Here is a 14,104-nt window from a genome sequence, read left to right on the forward strand (position 1 = left end):
CACCGGCCACAACCCTGAGCTGATGTGCTCATTTGATCCCTTTTCTGACCGCTCAAAAAGAGCGAGTTTTATTCTTTAAAAAACACGATTCTTTCTTCCAATAGGCATCCCAATTTATTCTAAACCATATTCCATGATTGATGCAATGTTGGAATGCTGCTCAAATACCGTTCCTAAATTAGACATAAAGGGTATCTGGAATGAGCAGAGCATTCGTTTAATTGCGAGCAATTTGGGACGAGGGCAACTCGACGACGGTGTCCTTATTAAACAGGACCCTGCGGGGTGGGCTGGTAGGAACGAATAACCAAATAATATAAACATAGTGTATTATTACACTTGTTAAGCCAGGAAAGCCCCACTGAGTCAAAAGGTTTTTGTAGGGTCCTGCCAAGTGTTTGCAGTAGGGGGCGATGTTGCTACACCTAATCGGACGATACGAAGGGAGAGATTGAGGCCTAGTTCTAGGCTTTAGGCCTAGCTGTATGCTTTAGGGCGCTGTGAGTTAATTTTTAATTTAAATGTTTTAATGATTCATGTAAAAGCTTTAAATTTAAATGTTTCTATTTAAAAACATGAGGGAATGTAACATTGTTAAACATAACTCCCTTTCACACACGCGGGGGTACGACACGAATGGAGAGTTTCAGGCCTAGTTCTAGGCTTTAGGCCTAGCTGTAGGCTTTAGGGCGCTGTGAGTTTTTTTTTTATTTCAAAGTTTTAATTAAAAGCTATCTCAGGGAATTATTAGGGCGCTGTTAGTTGTTTTATTTAATTTCAAAGTTTTAATTAAAAGCTATCTCAGGGAATTATTAGGGAATGTTACACGTGTTTAGCCAGGAAAGCCTCATTAATTTAAATGTTTTAATTAAAAGCTGAGGGAATTATAAGGGAATGTTACACTTGTTTAGCCAGGATAGCGTCACTGAGTCTAAAGGTTTTCGTAGGGTCATGCCAAATGTTTGCAGTAGGGGGCGATGTTGACGGACGGACACATTAATCTATTGGTGGTCTGGTCCACTTCGTTCCTACCAGTATAACAAAACTCCTGTGTACGACTGTCCGAGCTCTTTGCAAGTAAGTGGGTGGCTCTGAAAAGAGCCGTTGTTGTGGTGGTAGAGGCGGCGGCGCGTTCACTTCTTTGCCTGAGAGGTCTTCTTGGGCAGCAGCACGGCCTGGATGTTGGGCAGCACACCGCCCTGGGCGATAGTCACGCCGCCCATGAGCTTGTTGAGCTCCTCGTCGTTTCGCACGGCGAGCTGCAGGTGTCGGGGGATGATCCTCGTCTTCTTGTTGTCGCGGGCGGCATTGCCAGCCAGCTCGAGGATCTCGGCAGAAAGGTACTCGAGCACGGCGGCCAGGTAGACGGGTGCTCCAGCGCCGACCCGCTGGGCGTAATTGCCCTTGCGGAGCAGCCTGTGAACGCGACCCACGGGGAACTGCAGGCCGGCGCGGGAAGAGCGGGACTTTGCCTTGGCGCGAGACTTGCCACCGGTCTTGCCGCGTCCAGACATTGTTAAGCGACCTAGGATGCAAAAAGCACTGGAGACAAAGTACGAACGATTTGTGACGTTAACACGCACCACCGGAGCGGCTTTTATAGCGGAGACGAGGATCGTAGAGCGCGCCGCTGCTGATTGGCTCCTCTCGGTCGAGTCCCGCCCTCTCCTTGAGCCACCAATGAAAAGCCGGGACGCGAGGATTCAATGTTGACTTTAATTATTTGTATCCATATATATTTTAATGCGGGCACGCATCTTATGAATGAAACAATGCGATACACGTACTTAATAGGTTCAAGTTTTAAGCATGATAGAGTTAATTAATGGGCACGTGCTGGCAAGTCAAACTTATAAGCGGATTCCGCAAATATCAATGTATTATTGATTATAATAATCATTTTGAGGGACCGCATTGGTTATAAGAAATCATTGTGATAGCCTTGAGCTCGTGATTGATCGCCCACGTGCCTATACGGTGTATATATATTTTCCTTTAACCGCCTGTTCGGGCAATGCCTAAAAATATATGTGCGTGAATAATTCAGTCTCTTAGTTTGCAAAATGTGAACTTCTTATCAGCTCGGGCTTGAAACAACATAAACCAATATCTTTGGGTTTAATAGTTAATATATTTCACCAAAATAACCCTTTTGTTGAACATTATGTAAGCATGGTTTCACAACGCTTATATACGACACCAACGTGTGATGTTGAAAAATATGAGCGGCGGGGTATAGAAAATGAACTTCATTGTCGCTTACGCCTGACGACTCGTGAGAGCAGTGACCAGCAAACGAAGGTTTCCGGCACCCGAACTTTGAAGAACACACATGGAAGCGTTTTCATGAGTAAGTGGTGGCTCTGAAAAGAGCCTTTGTGTTGTGCTTTGAGGGCCGAGCTGGGCGTTCAAGCGCGCTCGCCACGAATGCGGCGGGCGAGCTGAATGTCCTTGGGCATGATGGTGACGCGCTTGGCGTGGATGGCGCACAGGTTGGTGTCCTCGAAGAGCGCGACAAGGTACGCTTCGCTGGCCTCCTGCAGAGCCATGACAGCGGAGCTCTGGAAGCGCAGGTCGGTCTTGAAGTCCTGCGCGATCTCCCTGACGAGGCGCTGGAAGGGCAGTTTGCGGATGAGCAGCTCGGTGGACTTCTGGTAGCGGCGGATCTCGCGCAGAGCGACGGTGCCGGGCCTGTAGCGGTGAGGCTTCTTGACGCCGCCCGTGGCCGGAGCGCTCTTTCGGGCCGCCTTGGTGGCGAGTTGCTTGCGGGGGGCCTTGCCGCCCGTGGACTTGCGAGCCGTCTGCTTGGTGCGAGCCATGGCTTGGTGAGGGCAAAGATTCTCACAGGCGGGGAGAAGGCGGCTTATGTAGCCCAGAGCGCGCGCTCACTGGTCAGCGGAGTCGTGACGTGCGAAGAAGGGGAGCGTGCTGATTGGTTGGCAGCGTGCAATGATCTCGAGTCGTCAACTCTTCTTAATCAACAAAATGTTCACAGTTTGGATCATTTCAGAATGCCGCATCACGATGCAGTAGTACCGTTTGAGCGCCGTCGATGTCTTTAACGGATGTTCTTTTCTCAAGCAAACACCTTTCCGAAAACAACTTTACAGTGCTCTGCATGATCTAAATAAAGTGTGAAGAAACTGCACTTCATTGGAAACAGTAATACGTAAAAATGTCGGAAAGAGGTGATCACAGGAATAGATATATATTCTCTTGGCATTGAGATGATGATCAATTATACTGCACGAGTCATCCATGCTAGGCGCTTACTTTTACATATATGTACACGTGCAAAATGTTAGTTCCTGCCCGAAAATACAACCACGAATTAAATATATTGCATTGCAAGGTTTTGGCGCCAAATATCCAATGTAATATCTGAATGGGCTGCAGATGAAATCAATGGACAATCAAGTCCAAGAAATGCCTGCTGGTGAATATGATGTGCCATGAATATTGTTATCGCTTTTATTCACGTGGAAACATGTTAAAATGCGTTCGATCTCTCCACTTCACTCAATGAGCGAACAATGTCCCCGCGTGAACCGGGGCTTTGTTGGAAGTTTCGTTTTGTACTCCTGCTAGGACTGGTACAAGCAGGTTCGGAGAGGTGGGTGGCTCTGAAAAGAGCCTTTGTAATTAATGGTGGAGTCGAGGCTTCACTTGGAGCTTGTGTACTTGGTGACGGCCTTGGTGCCCTCCGACACGGCGTGCTTGGCCAGCTCGCCGGGGAGCAGCAGTCGCACTGCGGTCTGGATCTCCCGAGAAGTGATGGTGGAGCGCTTGTTGTAGTGCGCCAGGCGGGACGCCTCGGAAGCGATGCGCTCGAAGATGTCGTTGACGAACGAGTTCATGATGCTCATTGCCTTGGACGAGATGCCGGTATCGGGGTGCACCTGCTTCATCACCTTGTAGATGTAAATGGCGTAGCTCTCCTTCCTGCGGTGGCGTCGCTTCTTGCCATCCTTGCGCGTAGCCTTGGTCACAGCCTTCTTGGAGCCCTTCTTGGGAGCAGGAACCTTGGCCGGCCCAGCGCTCTTTGATGCGGGAGGATCGGGCATGTCGACGCGTTGTAGGCAGCTTCAGGTCAGAACAGACGGGAAGCGAATGTGGCTGTCGGTCGGGCGATGAGCTCCTTTTATAGGAGGCGAGATGCAAATCAGAGGATCGTAGTGCGCGGCGCTGCTGAGTGGCTCTTTTAGTACCATCCCTCTCCATCAGCCTCCAATGAGAAACGCGGACGCGATGCTCACTTTAATATCGTTTTTACTGCAAAAAGGACTTGTGAATATAACACAATGTAATGTCCAAACATGTATATTAGTGAATTGCAGCCATGGCCATTGCCTTTGTTTTAAAAAGGATGACTGGAAAACCCAATACAGTATATTGTGTTTTGAGCGTGGGTTTTTTTGTTTCTTACGAGGGATTGTTTCACCACTCGTCTAATACGGCGCACGGGCGTTTTAAGAACGCAATTTGGAAAAATACAAGCGCTCGGTGGAGAAAAATAACTTCGCTGTTGTGCTGTACAGGTGGAGATTAGCATTCCGGCACGCTACGTCAATTAGGACGAGTGTGCTGTAAGATTGTGGCGCCAAATGCTCCACGTAATATCGGAATCGGCTGCAGCTGGAAATAATTAACGCAAAAATACCAGAAATGGGTACTGTATTAACGCGTTCAAGAATTACGCCTTGTTAAATGTGACGTGTCGTGAATATCATGATTTCTTTCATTCATGTGGAAGCAGATGAAGATTCGCCAACTCAACAAGCAAACGTCCACCACGCTCACGAGGAATTGGCGCGCAACAACCCAGGACATGTGCTCCATTTAGAAAGTGTTTGGCAACACTGGCGCAAGCAGTTTCGAAGAGGTGGGTGGCTCTGAAAAGAGCCTTTGGGTTGGCTTAGTGTGCGAGAGATGGGCGCTCAGCCTCCGAAGCCGTAGAGAGTGCGGCCCTGGCGCTTGAGGGCGTAGACCACGTCCATGGCGGTGACGGTCTTGCGCTTGGCGTGCTCCGTGTAGGTGACGGCGTCGCGGATGACGTTCTCAAGGAAGACCTTCAGGACGCCGCGGGTCTCCTCGTAGATGAGGCCCGAGATGCGCTTCACACCGCCGCGGCGAGCGAGGCGGCGGATGGCGGGCTTGGTGATGCCCTGGATGTTGTCGCGCAGCACCTTGCGATGGCGTTTTGCGCCTCCCTTGCCGAGCCCCTTACCGCCTTTACCGCGTCCAGACATTCCGACTACTTCTGACAAAGCTCGCGAGAGACTGCGCGCTCAGCTTGCAGCAGCAGCCGCCTTTATACCCGAAGCGTGGTGACGTCACCGACCACCCCTGCCCTCCGCGATGGCTCCGCCTTAAACCTTAGACCTTTAACCTCTGTGACGAAGAAAACCCTCCACTGTCGTCAATAACACTTCCTTGACATGTATAATATGCGACGTTTTGGGCAATGACCCTTCTTCGAAGCACTCTGTAATGATATTGGCACACCCGCAGCGAACGCGAGAGGAACGCGATCTGTTGCAAGATTGCACGTGGAGTGAATAATCGGTGTAAGGTCTTGTTTTCAAGTGAACAAGATGAACTAACTTTATAATCGTGTGAAGCTAAACGGCTTCCAACACAATAGTTGAGTGAACGTCACCAACTAGTTCTCCCAAAGTAAGAAAGACATTGCAAACAATGCGATATTTACGTATAGAAATTAATTTTAATAGAGAAGTTTAGATGGTGCACCGCAATGTTTACAAAACAAAGTGAAAAGGCGAGAACGAGCGAATGAAGGCAAATTGAGTAAAGCTGTCTGGAATCAATACCTTTTTAGACTAAATTCCATATTTGGCACCAGTAACATGATGACGGAATGAAGAGGTGCAACACATAATTCGGACGTCGCTGAGATTACTCTGCACTCCGTTCGAGTGAGGGAGCTGCCACCCGCCTCGCCTGTGTTTGTGATCCCTGCTTTCGGGCTCGATTACTCCCATCACATCAATGCTTAAAACACATCGAGTGGGTAAAATGTTATAGTTAATTTGGCGAATGTACGTAACTTATCCAATCTACACAAATCCTCACGATTGAACTGCACCAAGCGTCGAGCTCCTTGATCAGGGCCGAGGCAAGGCGAGCAACCATCGCCACGCCGTAAATGGGTTTGACTTACAGAATATGGCACGCATTCAACAGCAACGTAATACACTGTCATGTGTTACCGATGAACTAATGGAAGCGCAGCAGCATCTGGTTCACTTTTTTAACTAAGTGGGTGGCTCTGAAAAGAGCCGTTGAGGTGGAGTGAATCGAGCGTCGTCCGATCGGATTCACTTCTTTGGCGCAGTCTTCTTGGGCTTGGCCGCGGCCTTCTTGGGCTTGGCCACCTTGGGTTTGGCGGCCTTGGCCTTGACGGTCTTGGGCTTAGCGACCTTGGGCTTCGCAGCCTTGGGCTTGGCTGGGCTCTTCGCCGCCTTCTTGGGCTTAACAGCCAACTTCACCTTTTTGGGGCTCTTGGCCGCCTTGGCAGCCGCGGGCTTCTTTGCTTTCTTGGGAGACTTCTTGGGCGCGGTCTTCTTGGCTGCCGCGGGCTTCTTCACCTTCTTGGCTGCCGCGGGCTTTTTAGCTGCGGGCTTTGCCGTTGACGACTTGGGCTTCGCCTTTGCGGCAGCCTTTTCCTTGTTGAGTTTGAAAGAGCCAGACGCGCCGCTGCCCTTCACTTGCGCCACGGCGTCGTTGGCCACGAGCTTCTTGATGGCCAACTTCACGCGGGCATTGTTCTTCTCCACGTCGTATCCTCCGGCAGCAAGCGACTTTTTGAGCGCAGGAAGAGACACGCCGTTCCTCTCCTTGCTGCTGGCCAGAGCCTTGAGGATGAGCTCGGACACGCTGGGGCCGACCTTCTTGGCCTTTGGAGCGGCGCGCTTCTTCTTGGGGCTTTTAGGCGCTGAAGTAGCCGCAGCTGGTGGTTGAGCAGGAGCAGTTTCCGCCATCTCAAGACGTCGCTTTTATCGCCTCGCCTCTTTGAAATCGAAATCAGCGCTCTCACGAATTCAAATCGAGCGTTCTCCAGGCCCGAGGTTATTATAGAAGCGGCGTACTGAATGCGGACGTCGCTGAGATCATCCAGAACTCAGCTCTGGTGAGGGAGTTGCCACCTTACTCACTGTGTTTATCACGCCTGCCTTTGGGCTCGATTACTCCCGTAACGTTCATACTTACATGCATCTAGTTGATACATTATCACGAAGATCACTTCTTTAATGTACGTTACTTATGCAATATACGACAATGCTCATGATATAAATTATAATTCAAAACAAGTGAACAACCAACATTTGGGAGACATTGTTCGGTCAGGGCATGCTATGACGATTGTCGGTTTTCAAAAGTGTTACTGATGAACACTATTTAAAACGCACTCGAATTTTTTGCAAGACAAGATGCTTCAACAGACTACTCATATTTAATTCCAACGAAATATTTTCTATTTAAGTTTTGCCTCGCGCGCTCGCGATTCCTCCTCTCGCGCTATGGTGAGGACTGCGCGCCATGTCAACAGTCCCTTGTCACCGAACTTTTAACTGGACGTTTTAATCGAACTTTGAAATGAATAAATATATGGATTTTCAGATGGACAACAAACTGAAGAAAATTACTCAAAATTAACCGACATTAAATAGAAATTTTAACATTTTACGTGGCAAGAGGTGAGTAGCTCACGCACTGCAGAAGGGTCGCGCGCCTTGAACAAGATCGAGGCACGGTGCACAATCATCACCACTCAAATTCAACTCATGTGACTCTGCAGTCGAATGTTTAAAGAAAATATATAATCTTACGTTTAATGCACCGACAGAGTTGATATTCTAGGAGCGCAGGATGGTTCATCCGATGGGTTGTTTTTACTGCAATAAGTAACACGTATTTACTGCACTAAGTAACACGAATGAGTAATCATTGGAAAGATGTTATTAACCATGTAAAAAATATTTAACTACACATATTTGTACCATCTTATTTGACAAGTAATATTATACTTTACCGAGTGTTGACATCCCCAGCGTTTACCAGTACTTTTTTGCTTACTATCAGCTAACACCGGCCACAACCCTGAGCTGATGTGCTCATTTGATCCCTTTTCTGACCGCTCAAAAAGAGCGAGTTTTATTCTTTAAAAAACACGATTCTTTCTTCCAATAGGCATCCCAATTTATTCTAAACCATGTTCCATGATTGATGCAATGTTGGAATGCTGCTCAAATACCGTTCCTAAATTAGACATAAAGGGTATCTGGAATGAGCAGAGCATTCGTTTAATTGCGAGCAATTTGGGACGAGGGCAACTCGACGACGGTGTCCTTATTAAACAGGACCCTGCGGGGTGGGCTGGTAGGAACGAATAACCAAATAATATAAACATAATGTATTATTACACTTGTTAAGCCAGGAAAGCCCCACTGAGTCAAAAGGTTTTTGTAGGGTCCTGCCAAGTGTTTGCAGTAGGGGGCGATGTTGCTACACCTAATCGGACGATACGAAGGGAGAGATTGAGGCCTAGTTCTAGGCTTTAGGCCTAGCTGTATGCTTTAGGGCGCTGTGAGTTAATTTTTAATTTAAATGATTTAATGATTCATGTAAAAGCTTTAAATTTAAATGTTTCTATTTAAAAACATGAGGGAATGTAACATTGTTAAACATAACTCCCTTTCACACACGCGGGGGTACGACACGAATGGAGAGTTTCAGGCCTAGTTCTAGGCTTTAGGCCTAGCTGTAGGCTTTAGGGCGCTGTGAGTTTTTTTTTAATTTCAAAGTTTTAATTAAAAGCTATCTCAGGGAATTATTAGGGCGCTGTTAGTTGTTTTATTTAATTTCAAAGTTTTAATTAAAAGCTATCTCAGGGAATTATTAGGGAATGTTACACGTGTTTAGCCAGGAAAGCCTCATTAATTTAAATGTTTTAATTAAAAGCTGAGGGAATTATAAGGGAATGTTACACTTGTTTAGCCAGGATAGCGTCACTGAGTCAAGGTTTTCGTAGGGTCATGCCAAATGTTTGCAGTAGGGGGCGATGTTGACGGACGGACACATTAATCTATTGGTGGTCTGGTCCACTTCGTTCCTACCAGTATAACAAAACTCCTGTGTACGACTGTCCGAGCTCTTTGCAAGTAAGTGGGTGGCTCTGAAAAGAGCCGTTGTTGTGGTGGTAGAGGCGGCGGCGCGTTCACTTCTTTGCCTGAGAGGTCTTCTTGGGCAGCAGCACGGCCTGGATGTTGGGCAGCACACCGCCCTGGGCGATAGTCACGCCGCCCATGAGCTTGTTGAGCTCCTCGTCGTTTCGCACGGCGAGCTGCAGGTGTCGGGGGATGATCCTCGTCTTCTTGTTGTCGCGGGCGGCATTGCCAGCCAGCTCGAGGATCTCGGCAGAAAGGTACTCGAGCACGGCGGCCAGGTAGACGGGTGCTCCAGCGCCGACCCGCTGGGCGTAATTGCCCTTGCGGAGCAGCCTGTGAACGCGACCCACGGGGAACTGCAGGCCGGCGCGGGAAGAGCGGGACTTTGCCTTGGCGCGAGACTTGCCACCGGTCTTGCCGCGTCCAGACATTGTTAAGCGACCTAGGATGCAAAAAGCACTGGAGACAAAGTACGAACGATTTGTGACGTTAACACGCACCACCGGAGCGGCTTTTATAGCGGAGACGAGGATCGTAGAGCGCGCCGCTGCTGATTGGCTCCTCTCGGTCGAGTCCCGCCCTCTCCTTGAGCCACCAATGAAAAGCCGGGACGCGAGGATTCGATGTTGACTTTAATTATTTGTATCCATATATATTTTAATGCGGGCACGCATCTTATGAATGAAACAATGCGATACACGTACTTAATAGGTTCAAGTTTTAAGCATGATAGAGTTAATTAATGGGCACGTGCTGGCAAGTCAAACTTATAAGCGGATTCCGCAAATATCAATGTATTATTGATTATAATAATCATTTTGAGGGACCGCATTGGTTATAAGAAATCATTGTGATAGCCTTGAGCTCGTGATTGATCGCCCACGTGCCTATACGGTGTATATATATTTTCCTTTAACCGCCTGTTCGGGCAATGCCTAAAAATATATGTGCGTGAATAATTCAGTCTCTTAGTTTGCAAAATGTGAACTTCTTATCAGCTCGGGCTTGAAACAACATAAACCAATATCTTTGGGTTTAATAGTTAATATATTTCACCAAAATAACCCTTTTGTTGAACATTATGTAAGCATGGTTTCACAACGCTTATATACGACACCAACGTGTGATGTTGAAAAATATGAGCGGCGGGGTATAGAAAATGAACTTCATTGTCGCTTACGCCTGACGACTCGTGAGAGCCGTGACCAGCAAACGAAGGTTTCCGGCACCCGAACTTTGAAGAACACACATGGAAGCGTTTTCATGAGTAAGTGGTGGCTCTGAAAAGAGCCTTTGTGTTGTGCTTTGAGGGCCGAGCTGGGCGTTCAAGCGCGCTCGCCACGAATGCGGCGGGCGAGCTGAATGTCCTTGGGCATGATGGTGACGCGCTTGGCGTGGATGGCGCACAGGTTGGTGTCCTCGAAGAGCGCGACAAGGTACGCTTCGCTGGCCTCCTGCAGAGCCATGACAGCGGAGCTCTGGAAGCGCAGGTCGGTCTTGAAGTCCTGCGCGATCTCCCTGACGAGGCGCTGGAAGGGCAGTTTGCGGATGAGCAGCTCGGTGGACTTCTGGTAGCGGCGGATCTCGCGCAGAGCGACGGTGCCGGGCCTGTAGCGGTGAGGCTTCTTGACGCCGCCCGTGGCCGGAGCGCTCTTTCGGGCCGCCTTGGTGGCGAGTTGCTTGCGGGGGGCCTTGCCGCCCGTGGACTTGCGAGCCGTCTGCTTGGTGCGAGCCATGGCTTGGTGAGGGCAAAGATTCTCACAGGCGGGGAGAAGGCGGCTTATGTAGCCCAGAGCGCGCGCTCACTGGTCAGCGGAGTCGTGACGTGCGAAGAAGGGGAGCGTGCTGATTGGTTGGCAGCGTGCAATGATCTCGAGTCGTCAACTCTTCTTAATCAACAAAATGTTCACAGTTTGGATCATTTCAGAATGCCGCATCACGATGCAGTAGTACCGTTTGAGCGCCGTCGATGTCTTTAACGGATGTTCTTTTCTCAAGCAAACACCTTTCCGAAAACAACTTTACAGTGCTCTGCATGATCTAAATAAAGTGTGAAGAAACTGCACTTCATTGGAAACAGTAATACGTAAAAATGTCGGAAAGAGGTGATCACAGGAATAGATATATATTCTCTTGGCATTGAGATGATGATCAATTATACTGCACGAGTCATCCATGCTAGGCGCTTACTTTTACATATATGTACACGTGCAAAATGTTAGTTCCTGCCCGAAAATACAACCACGAATTAAATATATTGCATTGCAAGGTTTTGGCGCCAAATATCCAATGTAATATCTGAATGGGCTGCAGATGAAATCAATGGACAATCAAGTCCAAGAAATGCCTGCTGGTGAATATGATGTGCCATGAATATTGTTATCGCTTTTATTCACGTGGAAACATGTTAAAATGCGTTCGATCTCTCCACTTCACTCAATGAGCGAACAATGTCCCCGCGTGAACCGGGGCTTTGTTGGAAGTTTCGTTTTGTACTCCTGCTAGGACTGGTACAAGCAGGTTCGGAGAGGTGGGTGGCTCTGAAAAGAGCCTTTGTAATTAATGGTGGAGTCGAGGCTTCACTTGGAGCTTGTGTACTTGGTGACGGCCTTGGTGCCCTCCGACACGGCGTGCTTGGCCAGCTCGCCGGGGAGCAGCAGTCGCACTGCGGTCTGGATCTCCCGAGAAGTGATGGTGGAGCGCTTGTTGTAGTGCGCCAGGCGGGACGCCTCGGAAGCGATGCGCTCGAAGATGTCGTTGACGAACGAGTTCATGATGCTCATTGCCTTGGACGAGATGCCGGTATCGGGGTGCACCTGCTTCATCACCTTGTAGATGTAAATGGCGTAGCTCTCCTTCCTGCGGTGGCGTCGCTTCTTGCCATCCTTGCGCGTAGCCTTGGTCACAGCCTTCTTGGAGCCCTTCTTGGGAGCAGGAACCTTGGCCGGCCCAGCGCTCTTTGATGCGGGAGGATCGGGCATGTCGACGCGTTGTAGGCAGCTTCAGGTCAGAACAGACGGGAAGCGAATGTGGATGTCGGTCGGGCGATGAGCTCCTTTTATAGGAGGCGAGATGCAAATCAGAGGATCGTAGTGCGCGGCGCTGCTGAGTGGCTCTTTTAGTACCATCCCTCTCCATCTGCCTCCAATGAGAAACGCGGACGCGATGCTCACTTTAATATCGTTTTTACTGCAAAAAGGACTTGTGAATATAACACAATGTAATGTCCAAACATGTATATTAGTGAATTGCAGCCATGGCCATTGCCTTTGTTTTAAAAAGGATGACTGGAAAACCCAATACAGTATATTGTGTTTTGAGCGTGGGTTTTTTTGTTTCTTACGAGGGATTGTTTCACCACTCGTCTAATACGGCGCACGGGCGTTTTATGAACGCAATTTGGAAAAATACAAGCGCTCGGTGGAGAAAAATAACTTCGCTGTTGTGCTGTACAGGTGGAGATTAGCATTCCGGCACGCTACGTCAATTAGGACGAGTGTGCTGTAAGATTGTGGCGCCAAATGCTCCACGTAATATCGGAATCGGCTGCAGCTGGAAATAATTAACGCAAAAATACCAGAAATGGGTACTGTATTAACGCGTTCAAGAATTACGCCTTGTTAAATGTGACGTGTCGTGAATATCATGATTTCTTTCATTCATGTGGAAGCAGATGAAGATTCGCCAACTCAACAAGCAAACGTCCACCACGCTCACGAGGAATTGGCGCGCAACAACCCAGGACATGTGCTCCATTTAGAAAGTGTTTGGCAACACTGGCGCAAGCAGTTTCGAAGAGGTGGGTGGCTCTGAAAAGAGCCTTTGGGTTGGCTTAGTGTGCGAGAGATGGGCGCTCAGCCTCCGAAGCCGTAGAGAGTGCGGCCCTGGCGCTTGAGGGCGTAGACCACGTCCATGGCGGTGACGGTCTTGCGCTTGGCGTGCTCCGTGTAGGTGACGGCGTCGCGGATGACGTTCTCAAGGAAGACCTTCAGGACGCCGCGGGTCTCCTCGTAGATGAGGCCCGAGATGCGCTTCACACCGCCGCGGCGAGCGAGGCGGCGGATGGCGGGCTTGGTGATGCCCTGGATGTTGTCGCGCAGCACCTTGCGATGGCGTTTTGCGCCTCCCTTGCCGAGCCCCTTACCGCCTTTACCGCGTCCAGACATTCCGACTACTTCTGACAAAGCTCGCGAGAGACTGCGCGCTCAGCTTGCAGCAGCAGCCGCCTTTATACCCGAAGCGTGGTGACGTCACCGACCACCCCTGCCCTCCGCGATGGCTCCGCCTTAAACCTTAGACCTTTAACCTCTGTGACGAAGAAAACCCTCCACTGTCGTCAATAACACTTCCTTGACATGTATAATATGCGACGTTTTGGGCAATGACCCTTCTTCGAAGCACTCTGTAATGATATTGGCACACCCGCAGCGAACGCGAGAGGAACGCGATCTGTTGCAAGATTGCACGTGGAGTGAATAATCGGTGTAAGGTCTTGTTTTCAAGTGAACAAGATGAACTAACTTTATAATCGTGTGAAGCTAAACGGCTTCCAACACAATAGTTGAGTGAACGTCACCAACTAGTTCTCCCAAAGTAAGAAAGACATTGCAAACAATGCGATATTTACGTATAGAAATTAATTTTAATAGAGAAGTTTAGATGGTGCACCGCAATGTTTACAAAACAAAGTGAAAAGGCGAGAACGAGCGAATGAAGGCAAATTGAGTAAAGCTGTCTGGAATCAATACCTTTTTAGACTAAATTCCATATTTGGCACCAGTAACATGATGACGGAATGAAGAGGTGCAACACATAATTCGGACGTCGCTGAGATTACTCTGCACTCCGTTCGAGTGAGGGAGCTGCCACCCGCCTCGCCTGTGTTTGTGATCCCTGCTTTCGGGCTCGATTACTCC

The 14,104-nt window shown here is 48.9% G+C and overlaps 9 protein-coding genes across 9 annotated transcripts; all 9 read right to left on the bottom strand.

Moving 5' to 3' along the window:
* Positions 1-1,133: 1,133 nt before the first annotated feature.
* LOC144948105 (histone H2A) lies at positions 1,134-1,514 on the bottom strand. The gene has a single exon (XM_078877533.1). The coding sequence runs from the start codon at positions 1,512-1,514 to the stop codon at positions 1,134-1,136; it is 381 nt and encodes a 126-aa protein (XP_078733659.1).
* Positions 1,515-2,408: 894 nt separating this feature from the next.
* On the bottom strand, positions 2,409-2,819 carry LOC144948106 (histone H3). The gene has a single exon (XM_078877535.1). The coding sequence runs from the start codon at positions 2,817-2,819 to the stop codon at positions 2,409-2,411; it is 411 nt and encodes a 136-aa protein (XP_078733661.1).
* Positions 2,820-3,662: 843 nt separating this feature from the next.
* LOC144948107 (histone H2B type 3-B-like) lies at positions 3,663-4,839 on the bottom strand. Its single transcript, XM_078877536.1, has 2 exons — positions 4,829-4,839; positions 3,663-4,083 (listed from the first exon to the last, which is right to left on the bottom strand). The coding sequence occupies exons 1-2, from the start codon at positions 4,837-4,839 to the stop codon at positions 3,663-3,665; spliced, it is 432 nt and encodes a 143-aa protein (XP_078733662.1).
* A 98-nt stretch (positions 4,840-4,937) lies between these two features.
* Positions 4,938-5,249, bottom strand: LOC144948218 (histone H4). The gene has a single exon (XM_078877644.1). It carries the CDS (start codon positions 5,247-5,249, stop codon positions 4,938-4,940), a length of 312 nt encoding a protein of 103 aa, XP_078733770.1.
* A 1,089-nt stretch (positions 5,250-6,338) lies between these two features.
* LOC144948108 (histone H1-like) lies at positions 6,339-7,001 on the bottom strand. The gene has a single exon (XM_078877537.1). The coding sequence runs from the start codon at positions 6,999-7,001 to the stop codon at positions 6,339-6,341; it is 663 nt and encodes a 220-aa protein (XP_078733663.1).
* A 2,237-nt stretch (positions 7,002-9,238) lies between these two features.
* On the bottom strand, positions 9,239-9,619 carry LOC144948109 (histone H2A). The gene has a single exon (XM_078877538.1). The coding sequence runs from the start codon at positions 9,617-9,619 to the stop codon at positions 9,239-9,241; it is 381 nt and encodes a 126-aa protein (XP_078733664.1).
* An 894-nt stretch (positions 9,620-10,513) lies between these two features.
* On the bottom strand, positions 10,514-10,924 carry LOC144948110 (histone H3). The gene has a single exon (XM_078877539.1). It carries the CDS (start codon positions 10,922-10,924, stop codon positions 10,514-10,516), a length of 411 nt encoding a protein of 136 aa, XP_078733665.1.
* An 843-nt stretch (positions 10,925-11,767) lies between these two features.
* LOC144948111 (histone H2B type 3-B) lies at positions 11,768-12,169 on the bottom strand. The gene has a single exon (XM_078877540.1). It carries the CDS (start codon positions 12,167-12,169, stop codon positions 11,768-11,770), a length of 402 nt encoding a protein of 133 aa, XP_078733666.1.
* Positions 12,170-13,042: 873 nt separating this feature from the next.
* LOC144948219 (histone H4) lies at positions 13,043-13,354 on the bottom strand. Its single transcript, XM_078877645.1, has one exon. It carries the CDS (start codon positions 13,352-13,354, stop codon positions 13,043-13,045), a length of 312 nt encoding a protein of 103 aa, XP_078733771.1.
* Positions 13,355-14,104: the final 750 nt, after the last annotated feature.

This window comes from Lampetra fluviatilis, chromosome 48 (genome assembly GCF_964198595.1).
Source record: "Lampetra fluviatilis chromosome 48, kcLamFluv1.1, whole genome shotgun sequence".
In the NCBI taxonomy this organism is placed as follows: domain Eukaryota; kingdom Metazoa; phylum Chordata; class Hyperoartia; order Petromyzontiformes; family Petromyzontidae; genus Lampetra; species Lampetra fluviatilis.